The sequence below is a fragment of the Acinonyx jubatus genome, chromosome B4, assembly GCF_027475565.1.
Source record: "Acinonyx jubatus isolate Ajub_Pintada_27869175 chromosome B4, VMU_Ajub_asm_v1.0, whole genome shotgun sequence".
Classification (NCBI taxonomy): Eukaryota; Metazoa; Chordata; class Mammalia; order Carnivora; family Felidae; genus Acinonyx; species Acinonyx jubatus.
This window is the reverse complement of record NC_069387.1, coordinates 125851822-125873200: the sequence shown is the minus strand read 5'-3', so window position 1 is coordinate 125873200 and position 21379 is coordinate 125851822. Positions and strand designations below refer to the sequence as shown.

The window sequence follows — 21379 nt, the reverse complement described above, 5'->3', positions numbered from 1 at the left end:
AGCCCAGAGCCCGACGCGGGGCTCGAACTCACGGACCGCGAGATCGTGACCTGAGCTGAAGTCGGATGCTCAACCGACTGAGCCACCCAGGCGCCCCTAAATGTGTCTACTTTAAATACTTCATATAAATGGGGCCAGACAGTACTTGTCTTTTTTTCTTTTAATGTTTTATTACTTATTTTTGAGAGAGAGAGAGTGTGAGCAGGGGAGGGGCAGAGAGAGAGGGAGGCACGGAATCCCAAGTGGCTCCAGGCTCCGAGCTGTCGGCACCAGAGCCCAATGCGGGGCTCAAACGCACGAACCGTGAGATCATGACCTGAGCTGAAGTCAGACGCTTAACCGACTGAGCCACCCAGGCGCCCCCAGCCATCTGTCTTTAACAAGTCTTCCAGGGAATCCTGATGAGAACCTTGAGTTAGAAGGCGGCCAGGGTAAGGACCCTTCTTCCAGTAGCCAAATTTGGTTCTGGCTCCAATGTATTATGAGTTTGTAGTATTCTCTTTGGACAGAGTGTTTCTTGCCACAGGCTTTCTTTGACCAGCTAAGGGCCAGAGCCCAGGTGAGCTTTTCTAGAAAGCTTCAGGAAAATGTGGCTAACTTTGAAGGTCAGACTTTTTTGAAATTTTATTTTTATTTTAAGATGTTTATTTATTTTTGACAGAGAGAGAGAGAGAGAGGGAGAGAGAGAGACAGAGCATGAGCAGGGAAGGGGCAGAGAGAGAGGGAGACACGAAATTGGAAGCAGGCTCCAGGCTCCGAGCTGTCGGCACAGGGCCTGACGCGGGGCTTGAACTCACAGACCGCGAGATGATGACCTGAGCTGAAGTCGGACACTTAACCAGCTGAGCCACCCAGGTGCCCTGATGCGCATCTTTTTCAAAAAAATAATTTTACTTCTTGTTTGTTTTTAAATATCTTGGAGTAACTAATATCCATATTAATTAATATCCATATTAATCCATATCCATATTAATTAAGCAATTGATATCCAACATCAGTATATATAGCTCTACTCTACCTTTGATTTTTTTAATGTTAATTTATTATTTAAAAAATTATTTTGAGTTTATGTATTTATTTTGAGAGAAAGAGAGAGAGCACAAGTAGGGTAGGGGCTGAGAGAGAGGGAGAGAGAATCCCAAGCAGGCTCCGCACTGTCAGTGCAGAGCCCAACATGGGGCTCGAACTCGCAAGCTGTGAGATGATGACTGAGATCAAGAGTTGGATGCTTAACTGAATGAGGCACCCCATTAATTTATTTATTTTTAATGTTTCTTTATTTTTGAGAGAGAGGGAGAGAGAGAGGCAGAGAGAGAGGGAGACACAGAATCTGAAGCAGGCTCCAGGCTCCGAGCTGTCAGCACAGGGAACGACACGGGGCTCAAACTCACGAACTGCGAGATCATGACCTGAGCCGAAGTCGGACGTTCAACCGACTGAGCCACCCAGGTGCCCCAGTACTTGTGTTTGAGACTAGCTCGTTTCACTTACCATGACGTCCTCAAAGTTCAGTTATAGTAGGAGACAGGATCCCCTTCCTTTTTAAGGCTGAATAATATTTCACTGAATGTATAGCCCACATTTTGTTCATCCGTTCATCTGACACTGGACACTCGGGTTTGCTCCCACCTCTGGGTATTGTAAATAATGCTGCAGTGAACGTGGGTGTGCAAATATCTCTTTGAGACCCTGCTTTCAGTTCTTTCGGCTATATACCTAGAGGTGGGATTGCTGGATCATATGGTAATTCTATGTTTAATTATTCCAGAGAACACCATATTCTTTTCCACAGGAGCTGTACCATTTTATCCTCCCAGCAATGGTGCACGAGGGTCTAGTTTCTCCACATCCTTGCCACAGATTGTAAATCTTTATGTATCTGATAGTCTGCTTCCTCTGCTGGGGAAGTTGACTGCAAAGTGATCACCAAGGAGTTTGCAAGAATACATTGTGTGGCTGTTTCTCCCCCCGCCCCCACCTCTGCCTCCCTGTGCTGTAGCACCTCTGGCTTAGTGCAATGGTAAGACACACCTGAGACGGAGTTTCATGTGCGGTCTATGAAGGTGTGCCCTTGGGACCGGCGCCTGAAGGCTCTGTGGGGTTTGTTAGAGGTAGCTGCCCCAGCAAACAATTCTCTGCAGGGAAGGTGGTTCCTGGCAATACATACCTCATTGAAGGGGCATTTGGGCAGCGTATCATGGCGTGTCCACCATGCTTAGGTGATTGCAGTAGCTTCCTGACCTTTCTGCTTCCAGCTTGCTCCTTCTGCCGCCCTCCCCATGCACCTGCACACAGACATGCTCTGTTCTCAACGGGCAGCTTGAGTGATTCTTTAAAATAGAAGTAGGATTGCTTCACATTCTGTGTCTCCCTCTCTCTCTACCCCTTGCCTGCTCATGCTCTCTCTCTGTCTCAAAAATAAATAAACATTAAAAAAACAAAATAAAAATAAAACTAAAATAAAAAACTAAAAATAAAATAGAAGTAGGATCATGCCATTTCTCAGCTCTGAACCCTCAAGTGGCTTCTCTTTTCACACACAGGAAAAGCCAAGTTCTTCCAAATGGCTGTGAACTCTAGAAGGTCTCCCTCACCTCCTGGCTTTCTTCTTGTGGACTGGTTGACATGCAGCCTGGCTCCCTCTTTTGCTCCAGGCTATTTCCCCAGCACCTACAGTTGAGTCTGGCACATAGTAGGTGCTCAAGTCTACATTTGCAGAATGGTTGCAGGTTTGGCGAATGTGGGTAGGCTTTTGGCTCAGGCAGGTCAACCTTAGGTAGGGGTGTAACACACACCATGTGTGGCAGGTTCGTTTGGGGCTGTATTCAGACAGTGCACCTGCTCCAAATCCTGGTTAGACTTCTGTTGACTCACCCTAAAAATCAGTCTGCCCCTTTAATATGTCTTCCACATAAAATTTGGATTTCTGATCAGGTGAGGGTACTCTGTTCTTTGTAACACAGGAAAATCCTAAAGTGGACCAGAAATATGCAGGATGGAGAACGCCTGGTGGTTCATTCGTTTGTTGTGCATTTATTAGGCCTTGGCTATGGAGAAGGTGCTCGAAGTCCCCAGTGCAGGGGTGGCCCTTCCTGTCCTCATCCTTGGCCCTGTAGCCCCCGTGGTTCCACCTGCCCTTCCTTGCTGAGCCCCTGACAGCTTGGGTCCCATTACAGTCAGGAGATGTCTACTTTTATTTTTAAATGATTTTTAATTTTTTGAATGTTGACATACCTTAGGAGGTGTTCTACCTTTATTTTCTACAGGATGCAGATAATTTTGTCTTTTGAGTCCATGGGTTTTTGTATTTAGAGAAAACAGAGTTCGATCACTGGCTTCCCAGAAGAGTAGGGATGTCCTGGAGGTTTGTAAGATGATTTTAGATGGCTCGTTAGCAATACATTGCTTTCATTTTAATAGTCACATATGTCACAGGGTGGTATGGGTTTCACAGCAGGACTGTGAATTCAACCCCTTGGTTTGCCACTGACTGGCTGAGCCAAAGACACTTAGCCACCCTGTGTCGCTCACTCGTCATCTTGAAATTTGGAAAACGCTGGATGTTAGGAAGACTGCAGAAATCCCCCCCGATCCATGCTTTCACTTTCCACGGTTACAGTTAGCCGTGGTCAGGCTGTGGTCTGGAAGCAGATGGTCCTCCTCCTGATGATTCGTCAAGTCAGTGGTAGCCTAACGCTGCGTCAGAATGCGCACGTCATTCACTCATTTCATCTCCGCATGTAGCGATTTCATCTTCCTTCATCACAGGAAGAGTGAGTACAGGACAATATGAGACTTAGGCCACATTTATATAACTTATTATAGTATGTTGCTATAATTATTTTGTGATTAGTTACTGTTGTTAATCTCTTACTGTGCCTGATTGATAACTTCCACTTTATGGTGGGTATGTATCTGTAGGAAAATACATAGTATATTATAGGCGTTTCCAGTTTCAGGCGTCCACTGGGGGTGTCTTGGAAAGTATCCCCTGTGCACTATTGTATATAGAAATTCTACACTGCTCTTAGACAGGATTCACCAAGGATCAGAGAGGTTACGTTACTTGCACAAGGTCACTCAGCTGGCCAGAGGCTGAGCTGCAGCCACCACCCAGCTCTCCCGAGGGGGTTAAAGCACAACGATGCTGAACAGCTTTTCTTTATGCTGTTGAGGCATTTGGTGAACAGCATTATTTCACGAGGTGCACCTTCTTGCCCTCCCTTGTCTGCGTACAACAAGCCAGTGGGGCGCCCATTTTTATGTCCATTTTACGGACAAGCCAGTGAGGCTCAGGGACATTGAATGAATGCTCCTCAGTCACAAAACAGTAGCTTAGCCTTGATGTCGCAGCTCAGACCAGATCTCCCCATGAACCTTCTTCCACCTCTGTTTCTAGCTGTGTGCTTCTCCCCAGCTGCCTGTCCTCCTGGAGTCCTGCCTCCCTGCCCCTTGCTCCCCCACCACACAATCAGAACGTGGGCTCAGCCTGACTCCTCACAGCACGTTGTTGAAATGGGGTTCCGCCCTCTCTCCCATCGCACAGTCTCTCTCGCAGTGTTGCTGGGGCGAAGCACAGCTGGGCACAGTATTAATTACTTCTTCTGGGGCCATACCTTGTCTGCCGTCCCTTAATTTTTTCCTACGTTTCTTTCGGGATAGCGGGAACTTTTTCCCTGCGTCCATATTTGAGAAGACAACCCTGTGGAGATTTTTCTTGTGTGTGTTGGGGTTGGGGGAGGGGAGGCCAGAACACAGAGAATGTTCTTTTTCAGGTTCTCTTGAAGGCTAACACACAGAGAGTTACAAATCCCAGGTGGCCCTGAATGTCAGAAGTGACAGTTGCTCTGGTCCAGTCACTGGAAGGCCCTCTCCTCCCTGAAGCCCGCGGGTACCCTTTTGGCCTAGATGGTGCAGGTTGCTCTAGGCTGCAAGGACTCTGATCTCGTCAACATAGGATCCTTCCCAGTGTTTGTCCCAGGGTTGTCTGGTGAGCTGTCTTTCTCCCTCTTCTCTTCATCCCGGGGAACTGCTTCACCTTTCCATCCAGCTCAACATAGTGCTTGGCATATCAGGGACGCCAGGAATGCCCATGTCATGCCTGAATCCTTCTTATAAGTCCTAAAAGTCGATGTCACTCACTCGAACCTAGTTCAGCTACATCATGTCTTCAGGGCAGCTTGTGGATGTGCTGAGTGCCAGATTCAGGACTAAAGGGAGTGAGCACGAAGCTTCGTGGGCTTCCTCAGAAAGAACTTTTCGTCCGTGTGTCTGAGAACTTTGTCAAGCTACTTAAAGTTTATACATACAGCTTCTACATTCTCAAGTTTGTTACATTGGTGCTCTCCTGCCTTTTTTTTTTCAGCTTAGGGATGGACAGTTTATCTATGAATGCTTCAGAGTCCTCTGTGCTTCCCTTCCAGCCACCGGAACCAATGTGAGGCTAGGAAGGGTCACTGGAATTGGTCAGGCCCTGGCAGGAAATCAATGGCACTCTTGAAGGAGGCAGGAAGGGTTTAAGGCAGCGCAGACATGCGAACTGGTGAGGGTGGTGAAGCCACTAGAACCCCTGGGCCTGAGGGATAGGAGACAGGTGGCCTAATGGAGCCCAGCAGAATCAGAACTCAGGGGGAGGGTTTCTGACAGGTGCAGGGGATCTGATCTCTCTTGCCTGCCCTCAGGCCTCCCAGTGACCAAACTCCACCAGAAACCAGAGGCAGTGGGAGCCCAATTATTCAGTCTGTAAATGTCAGGCACTTAGGCACAGAGCAAATTGAAAGAGGGTAAGAGTGAGTTTGGAGGCACAAATTAAGATCATCACCCCAGCCCAGTCTGAGCTTTGTGACCAGTAAAGGTAAGTATGACATCTATATAAAATGTAAGCAAGTCTTGATGACTGGCCTGTGGTCACCCAATCTGATATTTTAGATGCTTCACTTTGATGGGATGAATGTCCAAGTAGTTTGGCCACTGGCCATCTTTTTTTTTTTTTTTTTTTTTTTTAGTTTAGTTTATTTATTGAGAGGGAGAGAGCACGCACAGGAGGGACAGAGAGAGAGAGAATCCTAAGCAGCTTTTGCACTGCCAGTGCTGAGCCCGATGTGAGGCTCAAACTCATGAACTGTGAGATCATGACCTGAGCTGAAACCAAGAGTCAGATGCTTAACCGGCCGAGCCACCCAGGTGACCCTGGCTATTGGCCATCTTTAAGTCACCACAAAGAGACACTTGAAACCTGGGCTTTGTAGCTTCAAAACCAAGTTATCATGGTGAGACCATATTTGTGGCTCTGCTCTTTCAAGGGACATTCATCCCTGTCCCCCTGCTCTCTCTGCTCTGAAGCCTAACCGCTGACCCATTCTTGGCATTCACTCCTACACCTACAAAAGCTGGGACCACCCAGAACTCTTCCAAGAGCATGTTCACAGTGCTCCAATTTTCTGCCTTTCTTGGTAGCAGGGCCTTGCTGCTACGGCTCCAGATGATGAATTTATTCATGGTGGCAGGTGTATTGGATGAAACTAAAGAGATTGGAAAATTATGTAAAATGTTTGAGAATGTGCACGCTCGTGCTTTCATTTAATGGGCCCATTTTAAAAAGCCCCTGAACCCTGAAGCCAAGACAAAGTTTGATATCTCAGAGGCCGCATGTTTAAATATTTGCAATTGCAAAGAGCTTGATTCAGCGTGCTTTTATCCATTCTTGTCCCCTTCCTGGTTATGTCTCCTGCGTGCAGGCATTTTCCTATTCATTTCCTTCGTGATTTAAACGGTGATGGTTGCATCCGCATAACAGTCTTTCATCCCAAGTCTTTTGGAGATATTATCCAGAGATAAGTGATGGTGTCTTCTCTTCATTTTACAGGTGGAGAAATTAAACTATGCATAAATTAGACTGAGTCAAGGTCGGGTTGGTAGCTTGTGGGTCTGAGTTTCCCTGTACCCTCTCTTTTTCTTTCTAAAAGCAGGGTTTCCTCACAACAGCCCTGTGACCTTTTGGACAGGGTAATGCCATGTTGGGGGGCTGCCCTGAGCCTTGTAGGGGGGTCAAGCAGCATCCCTGGCCTCTGCCCACTCAATGCCAGTAGGCCTGCACACACCAGGAATGACAGCCAAAAATGACTCCAGACACTGTCAGATGTTCTGGGTAAGGCACAGGGGGATGAATTTTGCCTCCTGTGGAGAACCATTGCCTTCCAGCAGAGTAATTTAAGATCCTGGACACCAGAGATTGTGAGTTCATTGGTCTGAGGTGGGGCTGGGGCACAGGGTGTATTTTATAAACCTTTCAAGTGTTTCTGATGTACTATCATGGTTAAGAATGTCTGCTCCAGAATTCGAATCCCATCTAAGCCTGAGTAAACTTCCCCTGGTGATGTTGCGGGGGGTGGGGGTCCGGGGGGGTGGGGAGTGTGGTAAAGTAGGCCTGGGAACCAGAGGTCATTATCCTGAAAGCCTGTAGGGGAGCAACCAGGATATCAGAACTGCTTTTTTATTTTTATTATTGTTTTTTAACTTTGTACTTTGAAGTAATTATAGACTTCTAGGAAGCTGCAAAGGTAGTACGTAGGGTCAACAGAACTGTGTTTTGAACTGGCTGATGAGAATAATGGGGAGTCCAGAAGCCATGCCATGGGGAGAGGGCACCTCTGGAGGCCCCTCTCTCTTTTTTTTTTTTCTTTTTAATTTTTTTTTTTTTTGAGAGCAATTTATTGCTCTTCTTTTTTTTTAATTTTTTTTTTTAACGTTTATTTATTTTTGAGACAGAGAGACAGAGCATGAACGGGGGAGGGTCAGAGAGAGAGAGGGAGACACAGAATCTGAAACAGGCTCCAGGCTCTGAGCTGTCAGCACAGAGCCCGACGCGGGGCTTGAACTCACGAACCACGAGATCATGACCTGAGCCGAAGTCAGATGCTTAACCGACTGAGCCACCCAGGCGCCCCATGGAGGCCCCTCTCTTAATTAAGTATTGGGTGCTAGAGGGAACGTGCTCGTTCTGCAATACTCCCAGGACAGAGCAAGCCTGGGGTGGCTGTTAGGAGGCCGGTTTCAGTACAAGGTGGACTGTGCTGTGGCGAAAGGTACAACGTTGAGAGGCGTGACCCCTCTATTCTTTGAGCTGTTGTGAGAGGCTGGATGGCTTTCTGTAGGGGCTGCCCTAGAACAGGGTTTCCCAGTCTTTGTCAGTTGCTACAGCACACAGGGTAGTCGTGCCTGAGGGGCCAGCCCTGCCTGGTAAGCCTTAAGACCTCGCTTCAGGATATGAGTGACTTTGTCCCCTGTAAGTCACTGACAGCACACCAGGGTGCCAAGGGGACCCCATTTGGGAAGCCCAGCTCCAGCGAACATCATCGCTATGATCGGAAGGCTGTGTGCCAAGCGCCATATTTATTCCACTCTTGGTATTGTTCCCTTATGTGCTCCATGACCTCCTGCAGGACATGTGTCATGGCCCTGTGTGACTGTGAGATGCCACACCTTTCCCAGGGTCACCCTGGGCTAAAGGAGGAAGCCAGGATTCCTTTCCGGAGCCCGAGCTCTTAACTGCTCAGATGAGATGCCCCATAAAGTCCCCTTCACTTCTCCTGTCTTGAGTTCTTGGAACGATGTCCCAGCTGGCGCCCTTAATAGGTGTTCATTGGTGTCTTTGCGTGGTCAGGCTCCCCTAACCTGAGTCATCTTGCGAGAACATTTCCCAGCTCTGAGCCATCACTTCTCAGTCTGAGATCCCTGATTGTCACTGCTTCCTTTCAGGGTGTATTTCTTTCTTCTCTCATGTGACCAGTTGTCGTTGTCCCCCAGCTTGGGGGCAGGGGACGCACTGTTTGCCTATGTGAGCCGATTGCCCTTTCTCTCGTCCCCAAAATGTAATTGAAAAGAGCCTTAATGGTTTCCAAATGATGATAGCTCCATAAACCGATTAAAAAGGCCTTAATAAAACTCTCTCAAGTTATTTTCCACAGCTGCAGACTATGCCCTTTGTTTTCTAATGATCCCAACAAGAAATGAGGGTGGTTTTTATTTTTCATGTGGTCTGGAACACCAGGAAGGCCCTCTTCCATCTGTTTAACTGCTCGCCCGGTTTTCTTTGCTTCCCAGACAATCCACGTTGCTATTGTCTGTGCCGGATATAACGCCAGCCGCGATGTCGTCACCTTGGTCAAGTCTGTCCTGTTTCACAGGTAAGCGCGGCCACTGTTCTCTGTGGGCTTGTGCATGGGGCCGGGGCGCGTGGCTCGTGCGTGTGATCCATCCGTGTCACTGCCTGCCTGCACACTTCCTCTGGAGAGAGTCAAAGAAGGGCAGCATTTCTCATCAATCACTGAAGCTGCTGTGAAAATATGCTTTTTGTCTGAAACCCTGGGGAGATTATTGTGTTAATAATGTTTAACGGGAGCAGTTAGGTGCTGTCCCACAACGTTTAGGATTATAGCTCTTAGACCTAAAGGGACCTTCAAGGACACTTCAGATTTGAGGCTTCCATTTCTTCATTGGCTTCCTCTCCCGACAGTCACCAGACCTCTCTGTTTACACATCCCTGTTGACAGGTTGTGTTGTGGACTGAATTGTGTCCCTCTAAAACTTATCTGCTGGAGCCCTAGCCCCTACTCCCTCAGAACGTGAGCTGTATTTGGAGATTGGCCTCGAAAGAGGTAATTCAGTTAAATTGAGGCAATATGAATGGACCCTAATCCAGTATGACTGGTGTCCTACTAAGAGGAGATTGGGAGACAGACTTATGCAGAGGGAAGACCCTGTGAGGACACATGGAGAAGACCCCCCCATGTACAAACCCAGGAGAGGGGCCTCAGGAGAAACCAGCCTTGCCAGCACCTTGATCTTGGACTTCCGGCTTCCAGAACCATAGAAAATAAGTTTCTTTTGTTTAAGCACTCCCAGTCTGTGGTATTTTGTTATGCAGCCCTAGTTAGCTCATAGAGGTTGCTTGCTGTATTCCATTTGTAGCCTGTCCCATATCTGGGCATTTCTAACAATTGGAAAGTCCTGCCTTATATTAAACTGAAATTTTCCAACCCGTAGATAATGTGTGTGGGTCCTCGTGGATCCCCGTGGAACTAGCCACATAAAGGACAGGTTTCTCCTCCACCTGGAAGTGATTCTGCTTCTCCTAAGTCCTCTCATCCAAGTTAAACGCCTGCCATTTGCTTCTACTTTTTTACAGGACTTTTCTTGTGTTTTTTTTTTTTTTTTCACTATTTTGATTGATTGATAGATTGATAGACCTATTCAAGGTGTATCCAGAATTGAGTTTGTAGTTCTAGCCAGTATCCTTGGCTGTGTTCTAACATTCTTACCAAGGGTTTAAATAAAGCTTATTCATGGCTGTGGCCAAGATGCAGAAGGTTCTGGGCAGTATGAATAATCACGAGAAGCTCTTAGATCTCAACTGAACAGAGATCAATGTCACGTTAATGCCCGACTCTAGCTGTCAGTGCTGAGGTCTGCATAATCTCCCTCCTGCACTTGGCCTCCCAGTCCCCAAAGATCTAGCCTCTCCAATGCCAGGTGATACTTTAAAAAGGCAAATCTGATTTCTTCAAACCTTTTCTTGGCTCCTCCTTGTGGACGGGAGAGAATTAAACCTCTTCACCATGGTCTATCTAGACCATCAGGACCTGATGTGATTCTCTCTCCTCCCCTTGCTGATACTTCACTCTCCAGAAACATTGACCTGCTTGAATTCCCACCCTCTCCCTGCCTGTTGTCTATTTGTCCATTTCTCACCTCCTCCAGCCTCTTCCTCCTCCCAGCCTGGCAAACTTCTTATCCTTCTTTTTCTTTTTCTTTTAAAAAAAAATTTTTTTTTTAACATTTACTTAATTTTGAGAGAGAGACAGAGAGAGAGAGAGATCAGGGGAGGAGCAGAGAGAGGGAGACACAGAATCCGAAGAAGGCTCCAGGCTCTGAGCTGTCGGCACAGAGCTCAATGCGGGGCCCAAACTCATGAACCATGAGATCGTGACCTGAGCTGAAGTCGGCCACTTAACCAACCTAGCCACCCAGGTGCCCCTCCTTATCCTTCTAACAAGAGGCCCACCTGTACCTGTTAGTCTGGGCTGGGGCTCCCCTTCTCCCAGCCCACAATACCCTGTGCATCTTTCTGTTACTGGACTTAGTACATTGTATTTTATTTCTGTATTCATGTTGTCTTTTGTAGTCGAATATGGGACTTCTGGGGACAGCAACCATGCCTTATATTTCTGTATTCTCAGTATCTTAGCAAAGGACTTCACATGTATTAGGTGCTCCATGAATGTTTACTTGTTTAACAAGTGAATCTGGGGAACTTCATTAATAAATAACCTGAAGATAAATTTATTCAACCAGTTAACTAATAGATCTAGCTCAGACCTGGTTCAGCTACACATTCATGCCACTCTACAGCTGAGTGATTTTCAGCAGGTCATTTTAACCCTTTAGACTTTCATGCTTAGGTTACTTACCTCTTGCTGTGAATCAGTTCACCCCGATATTTATTAGATTGAAGACAAAATTTATTAGCTCAACTGTTTAAACTGAACTCACCTGGGCGGGTCTTTTGGTGGGTGCCCTGATGTGCCTGTAGTCAGGTAGCAGGCCCACAAAATGTCAGATTCCCTGATCTGCACCCAGGAGCAGGAGATTCCCTGCCTTCCTCCCTGCTCAGTCCCTGCCCTGAGCACTGAGTAACCAACAAGTAGAGAATGCGGTCGGCTGATGGGAGGGGCTCTCCGTTCCCTCCTCTTACCTCTGCCAGGTCGGTATTGGGATTTCAGTTGCTCCTCTCAGGAGGAAATGGGAATACCAAATAAAGATACCAATAAAGCCCCAAGTGGGGCTCCACCTCATGTCTTCTGACTTAAAGTGAGATACCGTTTCTACACCACCATCACTCCTGTGTGTTGTTTGAGACTCCTTGTGGTTCGTCAGCCTTCATCTGCTTGAAACCGGGCATTTTGTCCCATAAGCACTGAATTAGATGAGTGGTTCTCAGCCTTTTTGTGTTTGTTTCTTGTCACCAGTAAAAAACTTGGGTCCCTCCCTGATTGGGGGGAAAAGCCCCCCTGTTAAGAGAAGAGTATTTGCATGATTACAGACAGTCAAATGTGCTGCCTCTCAATTATGGCTCATGTTAAAGCCATAAAAATGTTTTGTGTTGCTGGGTGTAAATATTATCGCTGTTGCTTCGCTACAAATCAAATAATTCCAGTAGTTGCCGAACAGCTTCGCTACAAATCAAATAATTCCAGTAGTTGCCGAAACCCTAAGGAATCCCATTGAGTGTAAACTTTTACTCCTACAGTAACTGCGCAGCACAAAGATGTTACATTTAAAAATAGCAATAGATTTATAATTGGCTGCCAATGGCATGCCGTGCTTTGGTGGCAGCCTGGGGATTTGAGAAGAAAGCAAATTCTTAGTATGCGTTAGGAAAATTCTACACCCCACGTCAGTGAGGACTTGATCTTCACCCAGATGACCACTTAAATCCCTCCCATCCTTGAAATTCTACAATGAGAATGTCTGTGGATTGATGTGCTGGTGATAATGACTGGAGATATCAAGACAAAAGGACTTTTGAAAGACTTTCAGCTCAGAAAGTCCAGCTATAAATAGCTTCACTGCTTCCGAAGCACGTTATGGGGATTAACCAATACATGGTTATAAAATACTTTGGCAAATGAAGTACCTTTCTAGTGTTAATAATAATGTAATAATAGTGGTGTAGGATGCTTCTTTTGGCTTTCTCTGTTAATTACAGCAATTAGATTTATTTTCCAGACAAGACTTTCAGCAAATTTTCATTTAAGGCTTGCTTTGTTACATCAAATCAATTTTACTTCTGCAGTATGCCTGGTGACAGTTGACATAGTAGATTTTAAAAGAGAGTAAAAGAGTGATATAGGCACTCCTGTATACTCCTACCAGAACCAGAAATTGCTATAACCTTTTTGGAAAGAAATTTTATGGTGTTATGCCCAAGACCTTGACCCTATATGACGACTTCAGAGACTCTGTCTTAGGAGGATAATCCTGGGTGGCCTGGATGACTCAATTGGTTAAGCATCCAACTCTTGATCTCAGCTCAAGTCATGATCTTACAGTTTATAAGTTTGAGCCCTGCATCGGGCTCTGCTCTGACAGCACAGAGCTTGCTTGGGATTCTCTCTCCCTCTCTTTCCCTCCTTCCCTCCCTCTCAAAAATAAATATTTAAGGGGCACCTGGGTGTCTCAGTCAGTTGAGCGTCTGACTTCGGCTTAGGTCATGATCTCACAGTTTGTGAGTTTGAGCCCCGCATCAGGCTCTGTGCTGACAGCTCAGAGCTTGGAACCTGCTTCGGATTCTGTCTCTGTCTCTGTCTCTGTCTCTGTCTCTGTCTCTCTCTCTCTCTCTGCCCTTCCCCTGCTCACTCGCTCTCTCTCTCTCTCTCTCTTTTTCAAAAATAAACATTTAAAAAAATCAAAATATTTTAAAAAATCTTTAAAAAAAAAGGATAATCCTGATTGTAGAAAACACTTTTATGACATACTGCTTATAATGATAAAAATTTGAATCATACTCGGATGCTTGGGTGGCTTAGTTAAGCATGCAACCTCGGCTCAGGTCATGATCTCACAATTTGTGAGTTTGAGTCTCGCGTTGGGCTCTGTGCTGACAGCTCAGAGCCTGGAGCCTGCTTCAGATTCTGTGCTCCTCTCTCTGCTCCTCCCCCACTCATGCTCTGTCTCTGTCTCTCTCTCAAAAATAACTAAACACTAAATTTTTTTTTAAATTTGAATCATTCTTAAAAACAATAAGACTAAATAGTGGATCACTCTTTTATATAGTAACCCATGTTCTCAGTTGGTGGACAAATTGTATTTTATGATATAAAATAAGTGATAACACAGTTCAAAACGTGCATAATATCATTCTGCTGTATAAATACAAGCACATATGTGTCACATGTGTGCAGATGTGCACAAATATTCTCAAAACACTGGTAGGAGAAAGACTAGCAGAGACTTTGTTTAAAAAATGGAATTTTTCATGTGTTTGGAGAGGTAGAAATAAAGGTGATATTGTTTTTGTTTTCTCTTTATGTGTATTTTGGGTCATCTCATTGTGCAAAGAAAAAAGGTGGATGAGAAAGAATGAATACAAAATACATGTGAACAAGGGTTTATCTCATAGAGGATAGCACGATATGTGTCCATGGAAGGGCTTTTAAAGGAAATTGGGGGACGACCTGTAACTCCAATCCCATTTGCAAATAAACTGGGAAGTGTAGCTGTTCTTCAAGGAAGCGAAGCTTTTAGTGAGCGGAGCGAAAAAAAATTACTTAGTTACTTAGTAGCTAAGTGTTTACCTCCTGGGCAGGAAGGTGGGCCAGCTTGTAAAAATTTAATATTTGTTTGCTGGAATGATCTACTGATTCTTACACTGTATAGTCCCGTTGGCAGGAAGAAGCTGGGTGATTTCCCTTACTTTGCATATCAAGCAGCTGGATTTTTGTTTTTGTTTTGTTTTTTGTTTTTTTTTTTTTTAACTTCACTCGTGCCCCTGAAGAACATGGAGGGTAAAACAGCCTATTTGTGCCAAGTATCCGTCTCTAATTGTGTTATTGCTTATTCAGGCTTAAGCTTATTATACAAGTAGAGTCTAGCTTGTGAAGGGAAGAACCTAGGATTTGAATAAAACAAACAAACAGAAGTAGGTTCTGATTTTGGTCTTGCCATCTATGAGCCAGGTGACCCTAGTGAAGTCTCTGTACTTCTTAGAGCTTTGGCTTGTTCTGTAACCTTTCTTACAGCCCTGCTTGACTGTCAACAGAGATAATCTATGTGAAACATTTCTGTATTTTTTTTTTTTTTTTGAGAGACAGAGAGAGAGAGAGAGAGAGAGCATGGGAGCTGGGGAGAGGGACAGAACGGGAGAGAGGGAGAACCCTAAGCTCAGATGGAGCCCGGCATGGGGCTCGATCCCACGACACTGGGATCATGACTTGAGCTGAAATCAAGAGATGGGCACTTAACCACTGAGCCACTCAGGCACCCCTGTATTCTGTTTATTGAACAAATATAAATGTAGCTCTCACTCTATATCAGGCTCTGCTCTAAGTGTTTTTCAGATATTAATGCATTTAATGCTCCTGTGACTCCAGGAGGTGGGTACTATTATCACCCCCTTTTAGAGATGAGGAAGCTGAGAATTCATGTTAAGTCCTAGCTCAGAGTTGCAGGATGCTCAGATATGGGTTGGTACCCAGTCAGTCTAGCTTCAGAGTCTGAGCCCTCAACTGGGGGTGGCAGGGGGGTGGGGTGGGGTGGGGGTTACTATTTTGAATATCATTATTCTTTCTGTTTTTAATCATCATTTTGGGTGACCTTGTGGGCATTGTTATTGCTACTATGATCTCTGTAATCACACCTTCATCCCTCCACTGAAGTATGTATTTTTGAGGTGCTGAGTATAAAATAAAATAGTGGTTTTAAAGGCTTGGACATTAGTGTTCTTGTAAAACTTAAGAAAAAAGCACGGAGGAAAGGAAGTGGTAACTGTGAGGTGATAGTTAACTTAATTAGCTTGATTGTGGTGATTATTTCACATCCCACACATATGTAAAAACATCACCTTAAACGTTCGTAATATATTTAATGTATACCTTAAATGTATACAGTTTTTGTCAACTCGACCTCAGTAAACCTAGGGAAAAGAGGAAGTGCTATTGTCATGTGATATCTTCGAACAGGTAGGATACCTATGCTATTTGGTCATGCACGTACATGTAAAGCCAAAGAAAAGTGATATGTGTAGTTCAGATACCAGGCATCACGTAGGCCATTGTATTTGACCTTCATCCCAACCCGGTATGGTAGATGCCACTGCCCCCACAAATGGATGAGGAAACTGGGGCTCACAGAGGTTAAATAGCTTGTTCAAGGTCACAGGTGAGTAGATGATGCTCCTGGGATTCTAACCTTGGTTGTGCCAAAGCCTGGAATCCATGAGGCCTTTTTGTTTGTTTGTTTTTGGAAAGTTGCTCTGTATTTCTCCCACGGAGAGCTCTTCTGATGTGATGCTGACTTGCCCTTGAACCCTCCCACACGATCAGTGCTACCTCTCTTCCTTCTAACTGGGAACGCACACCGAGAAACCCTCATTCTGGCGGCTGTGTTTTTCTGCAATAAGTTGTATTAAATCTCCAAGTGTAACAGATTCACTGAGCATTGGAGCCGCTGTCACAGGCTCTTTCTTTTTCTAAAAATTGCCATTCCATTGTAAACTTAATAATTAAGGATTATTTCAGCTCAGATGTCCCTGTGTATTTTAATAAAAGCAGACCCTAGATTGCCTTGTAGGGGCTGTGGCACATTCCTGACAAGATAAGAAAGGAAAGGCAGGGAGAAAGCTGGAGTTTAATCATCTTTGCTCTTTGTATTACCATATTTACGGCATCCCAACCTGGACCAGGGGAGCAGTTAAGGAAATCAGAGGCGGCAGGAGCATTGCTCATTATAAGCGAAGTCTGCAGGCTCTGCTGAAGATAAAACATGCACTTGCTTCTTTCTTTGTTGTCAAAGCGTGATCTGGTCTGAATATAGACCAGACTTAACGTCTGTGTCATTCAGGCCCCGGCAAGCTACATGGGACCCGTTCTATATTAAGATATTCTGGCCTGTTCACATAGAAGCCTTTTCTCATGGGCTCAAAGCAATGCTCCCCAAATGCATATATAATTGGCAGCTGGTATAAAAGGCTGTTTTTGATGTTGTACAGAAATAAAATTAAATAACAATGAATCATCTATCGAGGAAATTATCTTTGTGTGTGTGTGTGTGTGTGTGTGTGTGTGTGTGCGTGCGTGCGAATAGTAAGAAATTCTGGATAAGTGCTTATCCTTCCCTTGGTAAAGTTCTGTTGGTGTGAATGTATCGTTAACATCTGTCTAACTCTTGCTAATCTCCCACTGAACAAAAGAGAATAGGTGGCAGGCTCTCGGCCTTTGGCTGATTTTGGAATTTGAAGGCGCCGTATCGTTAAAACTATTCCTTGGGGCACCCGGGTGGCTCAGTCGGTTAAGTGTCCCACTTGGGCTCAGATCATGATCTCCTGGTTCATGGGTTCGAGCCCCGCGTTGGGCTCTGTGCTGACAGCTCGGAGCCTGGAGCCTGCTTCAGATTCTGTGTGTGTCTCTCTCTGCCCCTCCCCCGCATGTGCTCCGTCTCTGTGTCTCTCAAAAATAAACATTAAACACACACACATACACACAATGAATTCACGCCTTCCTGAGCTAGGAGCTGAAAGTAAAGTAAGACTCAGAAGTCACACCTGGAGATTGAAATGCCACCTTTATTGCAGTTTGCTGTGGGCTGTGGGATGTTCTTTCAAATGTGGGCACAATTGGGCTCTTTTTTGTCTCGACCAGTTGAGTTTCCCTCCCAGTCAGAGGCTGGCCTTCCCCATGTGGCGGACCGTTTATTGTACAACACAGCTCCCTGAGGAAGGAAGCCAGAGACCACCGAGCGGACCGGGTCTACTTTCCTCCCCCAAACCCACAGGTCACATCCCATGACAAGCAAATGAATAAGTATTGGGATTTGATTCACATACTGTAGCGTTCACTCCTTAAATGTGTACAGCGTGCTTGTTGGTTTTTAATATTCAGAGTTGTCCATCCATCACTGCTTCCTAATATTAGACCATTTCTATACCCTCAGAAGCCCTTGTACCCATGCAGAGTCTTGCCCTGTTTCCCCTTCTTCCATCCCCCAGTGGCCACTTGTCTTTCTGTTCCCGTGGATGTGTTTGTTCTGGACATTTTGTAGAAATGGGACCTTCTACTATTTAGTCTTTCGTGAGTGGCTTGTTTCCCTTGGCATCATGTTTCCATCCGTGTTGTGGCCCGTGTCTGTGCTTTATTCACTTCATTGCCAGTAACATTCCACTGCGTGGCTCAAGCACGTTTTGTTTGTCCGTTCATCACTTGGTAGCCATCAAGGTTGTTTCTGCTTCGTGACTGTTACGGATAATGCTACTACAAAGGTTTGTGTGCAAGCTTTTGTGTGAACACGGGTTTTGTGTATAACTAGGAGTAGGACTGCTGTGGAGCTCAGCGGCGGTAACTTTTTTTGCTTAATTTTTAGAGAAACTCCAAGAACCTGTGTCCAAAGCAGCTACACCATCTCTCACTAACAAATAAGGGTTCCAGTCTCCCCACATCCTCACCGACGCTTGTTATTGTCCTTTTTTTTTCATTATTATTGTTCGAGCCATGTTAGTGGCTGTGAACTGGTATTTTGTGGTTTTGATTGCCATCTCCTGGTGACTGACGATGTGGAGTATCTTTCCTTGTGCTCGTTGGCCATCATGTCTCCTTTGTGAGAAATAGCTGTTCAGATCCTTCACTCAGTTTTTGATCAGCTTGCTTCGTGTTTGAGTTGTAAAAGATCTTTATATATTATGACTACAGATCCTTTATGAAAAGCTTTGCAAATTTTTACTCCCATTCTGAGATTATCTTTTCTAGTTTCTTGATGGTGTCCTTTGAAACACAGATGTTTTAAATTCTGACGAAAACCAGTTCATTTTTTCTTTTGTTGATTGTGCTTTGGATGTTGTGTCAAAGAAACCATTCCCTGGAATGCCTCGGTGGCTCAGTCTGTTAAGCATCCAGCTCTTGATTTTGGCTCAGGTCAAGATCTTGTGATTTGTGAGATTGAGCCTCAATCCAATCCTGCTTGAGATTCTCTCTCTCTCTCCCTCTCTCACTGCCCCTCCCCTGCTTGTGCTCTGTCTCTGTCTCTCAAAATAAATAAATAAACATGACGGGCGCCTGGGTGGCTCAGTCGAGTGGGCATCCAACTTCGGCTCAGGTCATGATCTCACAGTTTGTGAGTTCGAGCCCCGCATTGGGCTCTGTGCTGAGAGTTCAGAGCCTGGAGCCTGCTTCAGATTCTGTGTCTCCCTCTCTCTCTGCTCCTCTCCTGCTCATGCTCTATCTCTCTCTGTCTCAAAAATAAATAAAAACATAAAAAAAATTTCAAAATAAATAAATAAACATGAAAACAAAATTAAAAAAAAGAAACCATACTATAACCCAATGCCAAAAGATTTACTCCATCATTTTCTTGTAAGTGCCTCTACTTGTAACATCCAGGTAACTGTGTCAAACTGTGAGAACATTTGGATCTCTTTGGTAATTATTGTCTGTTTATTTATTCTTTCAATAAACAGGTACTGGATGTTACATCTACAAGGGGCTATTGAAACTCTGAGGATAAGATTATTCACAAAATACAATCCCAATGCCTAGACTCCATCTAGCAGGAAACAGAGAAGTGAGTGTCAGTAGATTATTGCGGTCACATGTGTTTTGAGCCCCGGCGTCCATGAGAAGCACAAAGAAGGGCATCTGATCTAGTGGAATAGCTTCCCCGGAGCAGTGGTGCTGACACTTGACCACAGAAGGCTAGAAGCGCAGGTAGGGAGGGAACATGAACGCGGTTAAGGAAGAGAGACAGCAAGCACACAAGTGTGCAGGAAAATGTGATTAATCTGTACCCACAACTAGGCACTTGCTTAGCACTGGGTTTGTAGAGAGAGAAAATGAGGGCGGTGTGCTGTGAAATAGCGAAACTCCACCCTACATAGCTCACATTCTAGTGGGTGGGCAGGAGGTAGACCTAAAGATGAATGTAGAGATTTCCAGTGCTAAGCAGTGCTAGGAAGATGGGGCGCTTGGGTGGCTCAGTCGGTTAGGCATCCTACTTCAGTTCAGGCTGTGATCTCACAGTTTGTGAGTTCAAGCCCCGCATCGGGCTCTGTGCTGACAGCTCAGAGCCTGGAACATGCTTGGGATTCTGTGTCACCCTCTCTCCCTGCCCCTCTCCTGCTCATACTTTGTCTCTCTGTCTCTCAAAAATAAAACATTAAAAAAAGTTTTTAAACAATAAAAATAAAAGGAAGTGCTAGGAAGAAGCAAGGTGGTGGAGAGCCATAGGGGAGGGAGGGGGCACTTTGGAGGGAATGGCCATGAAGGGCCTCCCTGAGCAGGTCACTCTTTATTCCTGAAGAGGGAGAGGAATTGGTCACATGCAGGTCTGGGCAAGAGAATGATTGGAATGCAAGTTTGAGGAGGGAGTAGGAAGACGTGAGCTTGGAGAGGTGGACAGGGTGAGATTATCAAAGGTCCTGCTAGCTCCAAGCAGGAGGCTGGACGCGACTCATCGTACAGTGATGAGCAGGGGGTTGTGTGATCATTTTGGAGGGAGTTGAGGGCTTACAGGACAGAGGATCTTTTGGAGGGAACCAGCACAGAGACCCCATGAGAGAAGGGGTGAATATATTGATGAGATCTCACCAAAGAGCAGACAGGCTAATAAATGCTAATGTGTGTTAAGTCCTTACTCTTTGTGGGTCACTATTCTAAGTGCTTCATACATTTTAAGTCAATCTGATAATAACAACCTAAGAAGCTGAGACTCTAAGACTAAGTGGCTTGCTCAACTTCATATCATTACTTTGTGACAAACCATGATAAGAAGCAGCCAGGCAATTTGGCTGTAGAGATCTGGCTCCTGACCACTGGGCTGAGCTGCCTCTCAGGGCATGGAATTGATAGGGGGTGTGGGAGATGGGCCGGGAAGGAGCCCAAGCAGTACTCCCATGTTAAATGATGTGCCTTTAGCCCCGGCAGGGAATCCCGGAAGACAGACATGTATAAGAGGCCCCTATTTAATATGCCCGGTGTCGTTCTGAGAGCTAGGCTGCACCATGAATCACAGCCAAATGTCTGTCCTCATGGAGCTTACATTCTTGAGGGAAGACAGGTACTAAACAGTCTGCAAAACTCGTAGTAACCTGGTATTAGGGTTGTGATTAGGCCATCTTGATTCTGAGTGGTCTGTGGGCATGAAGGTGGGACCATCTAGTTGATGGTTGGATTTATAGATTAAAGCTCAAGGGAAACATTCTGGTTTACACAGAAACTTGAAACAAAGTGGTCTGGGCAGTGTTTTCACATGGTTGTCCTGTGGCTGCCGAAAGGTGCGGTTGACAGGACCCTCATTCTCACGGTGGTGTGGAAGGCGGAGCTCAGTAGAGCCTTTCCAGGCATTCTGCCTCCAGGGAGTGAGACCAGGCTGCTGGTGAGCTGTGTTGGGTTGCGGAGATCGTCAGCAAAATGCCAGGTCCTCCATGGTCCCCTGGACTGGGGACCCTGGTGTGCCCTCTGATTAAACATTTTCATAGTCTTCTAATGAGGCACATGGACCCCTTTGGCCAAGCAAACAGCTAGTTTTGCCCTAAAGATGAGCTAAGTGTCTCTCTGGATTGATTCTTCATTCTGGGGAGATACTTGCAATAGACCAGAGTGAGAGCTTGTAAGGGGAA

At 45.5% G+C, this 21379-nt stretch overlaps 1 protein-coding gene across 4 annotated transcripts in view; it reads left to right on the top strand.

Moving 5' to 3' along the window:
• Positions 1–21379, top strand: part of LARGE1 (LARGE xylosyl- and glucuronyltransferase 1) — a 538054-nt gene that overhangs the window by 252188 nt on the left and 264487 nt on the right. For all 4 annotated transcript variants that reach the window (XM_053226710.1, XM_027070898.2, XM_053226711.1 and 1 more), the window contains one exon: positions 9103–9185. In XM_053226710.1, the coding sequence (XP_053082685.1) occupies positions 9103–9185 (83 nt within the window). The remainder of the gene's footprint in view (positions 1–9102; positions 9186–21379) is intronic.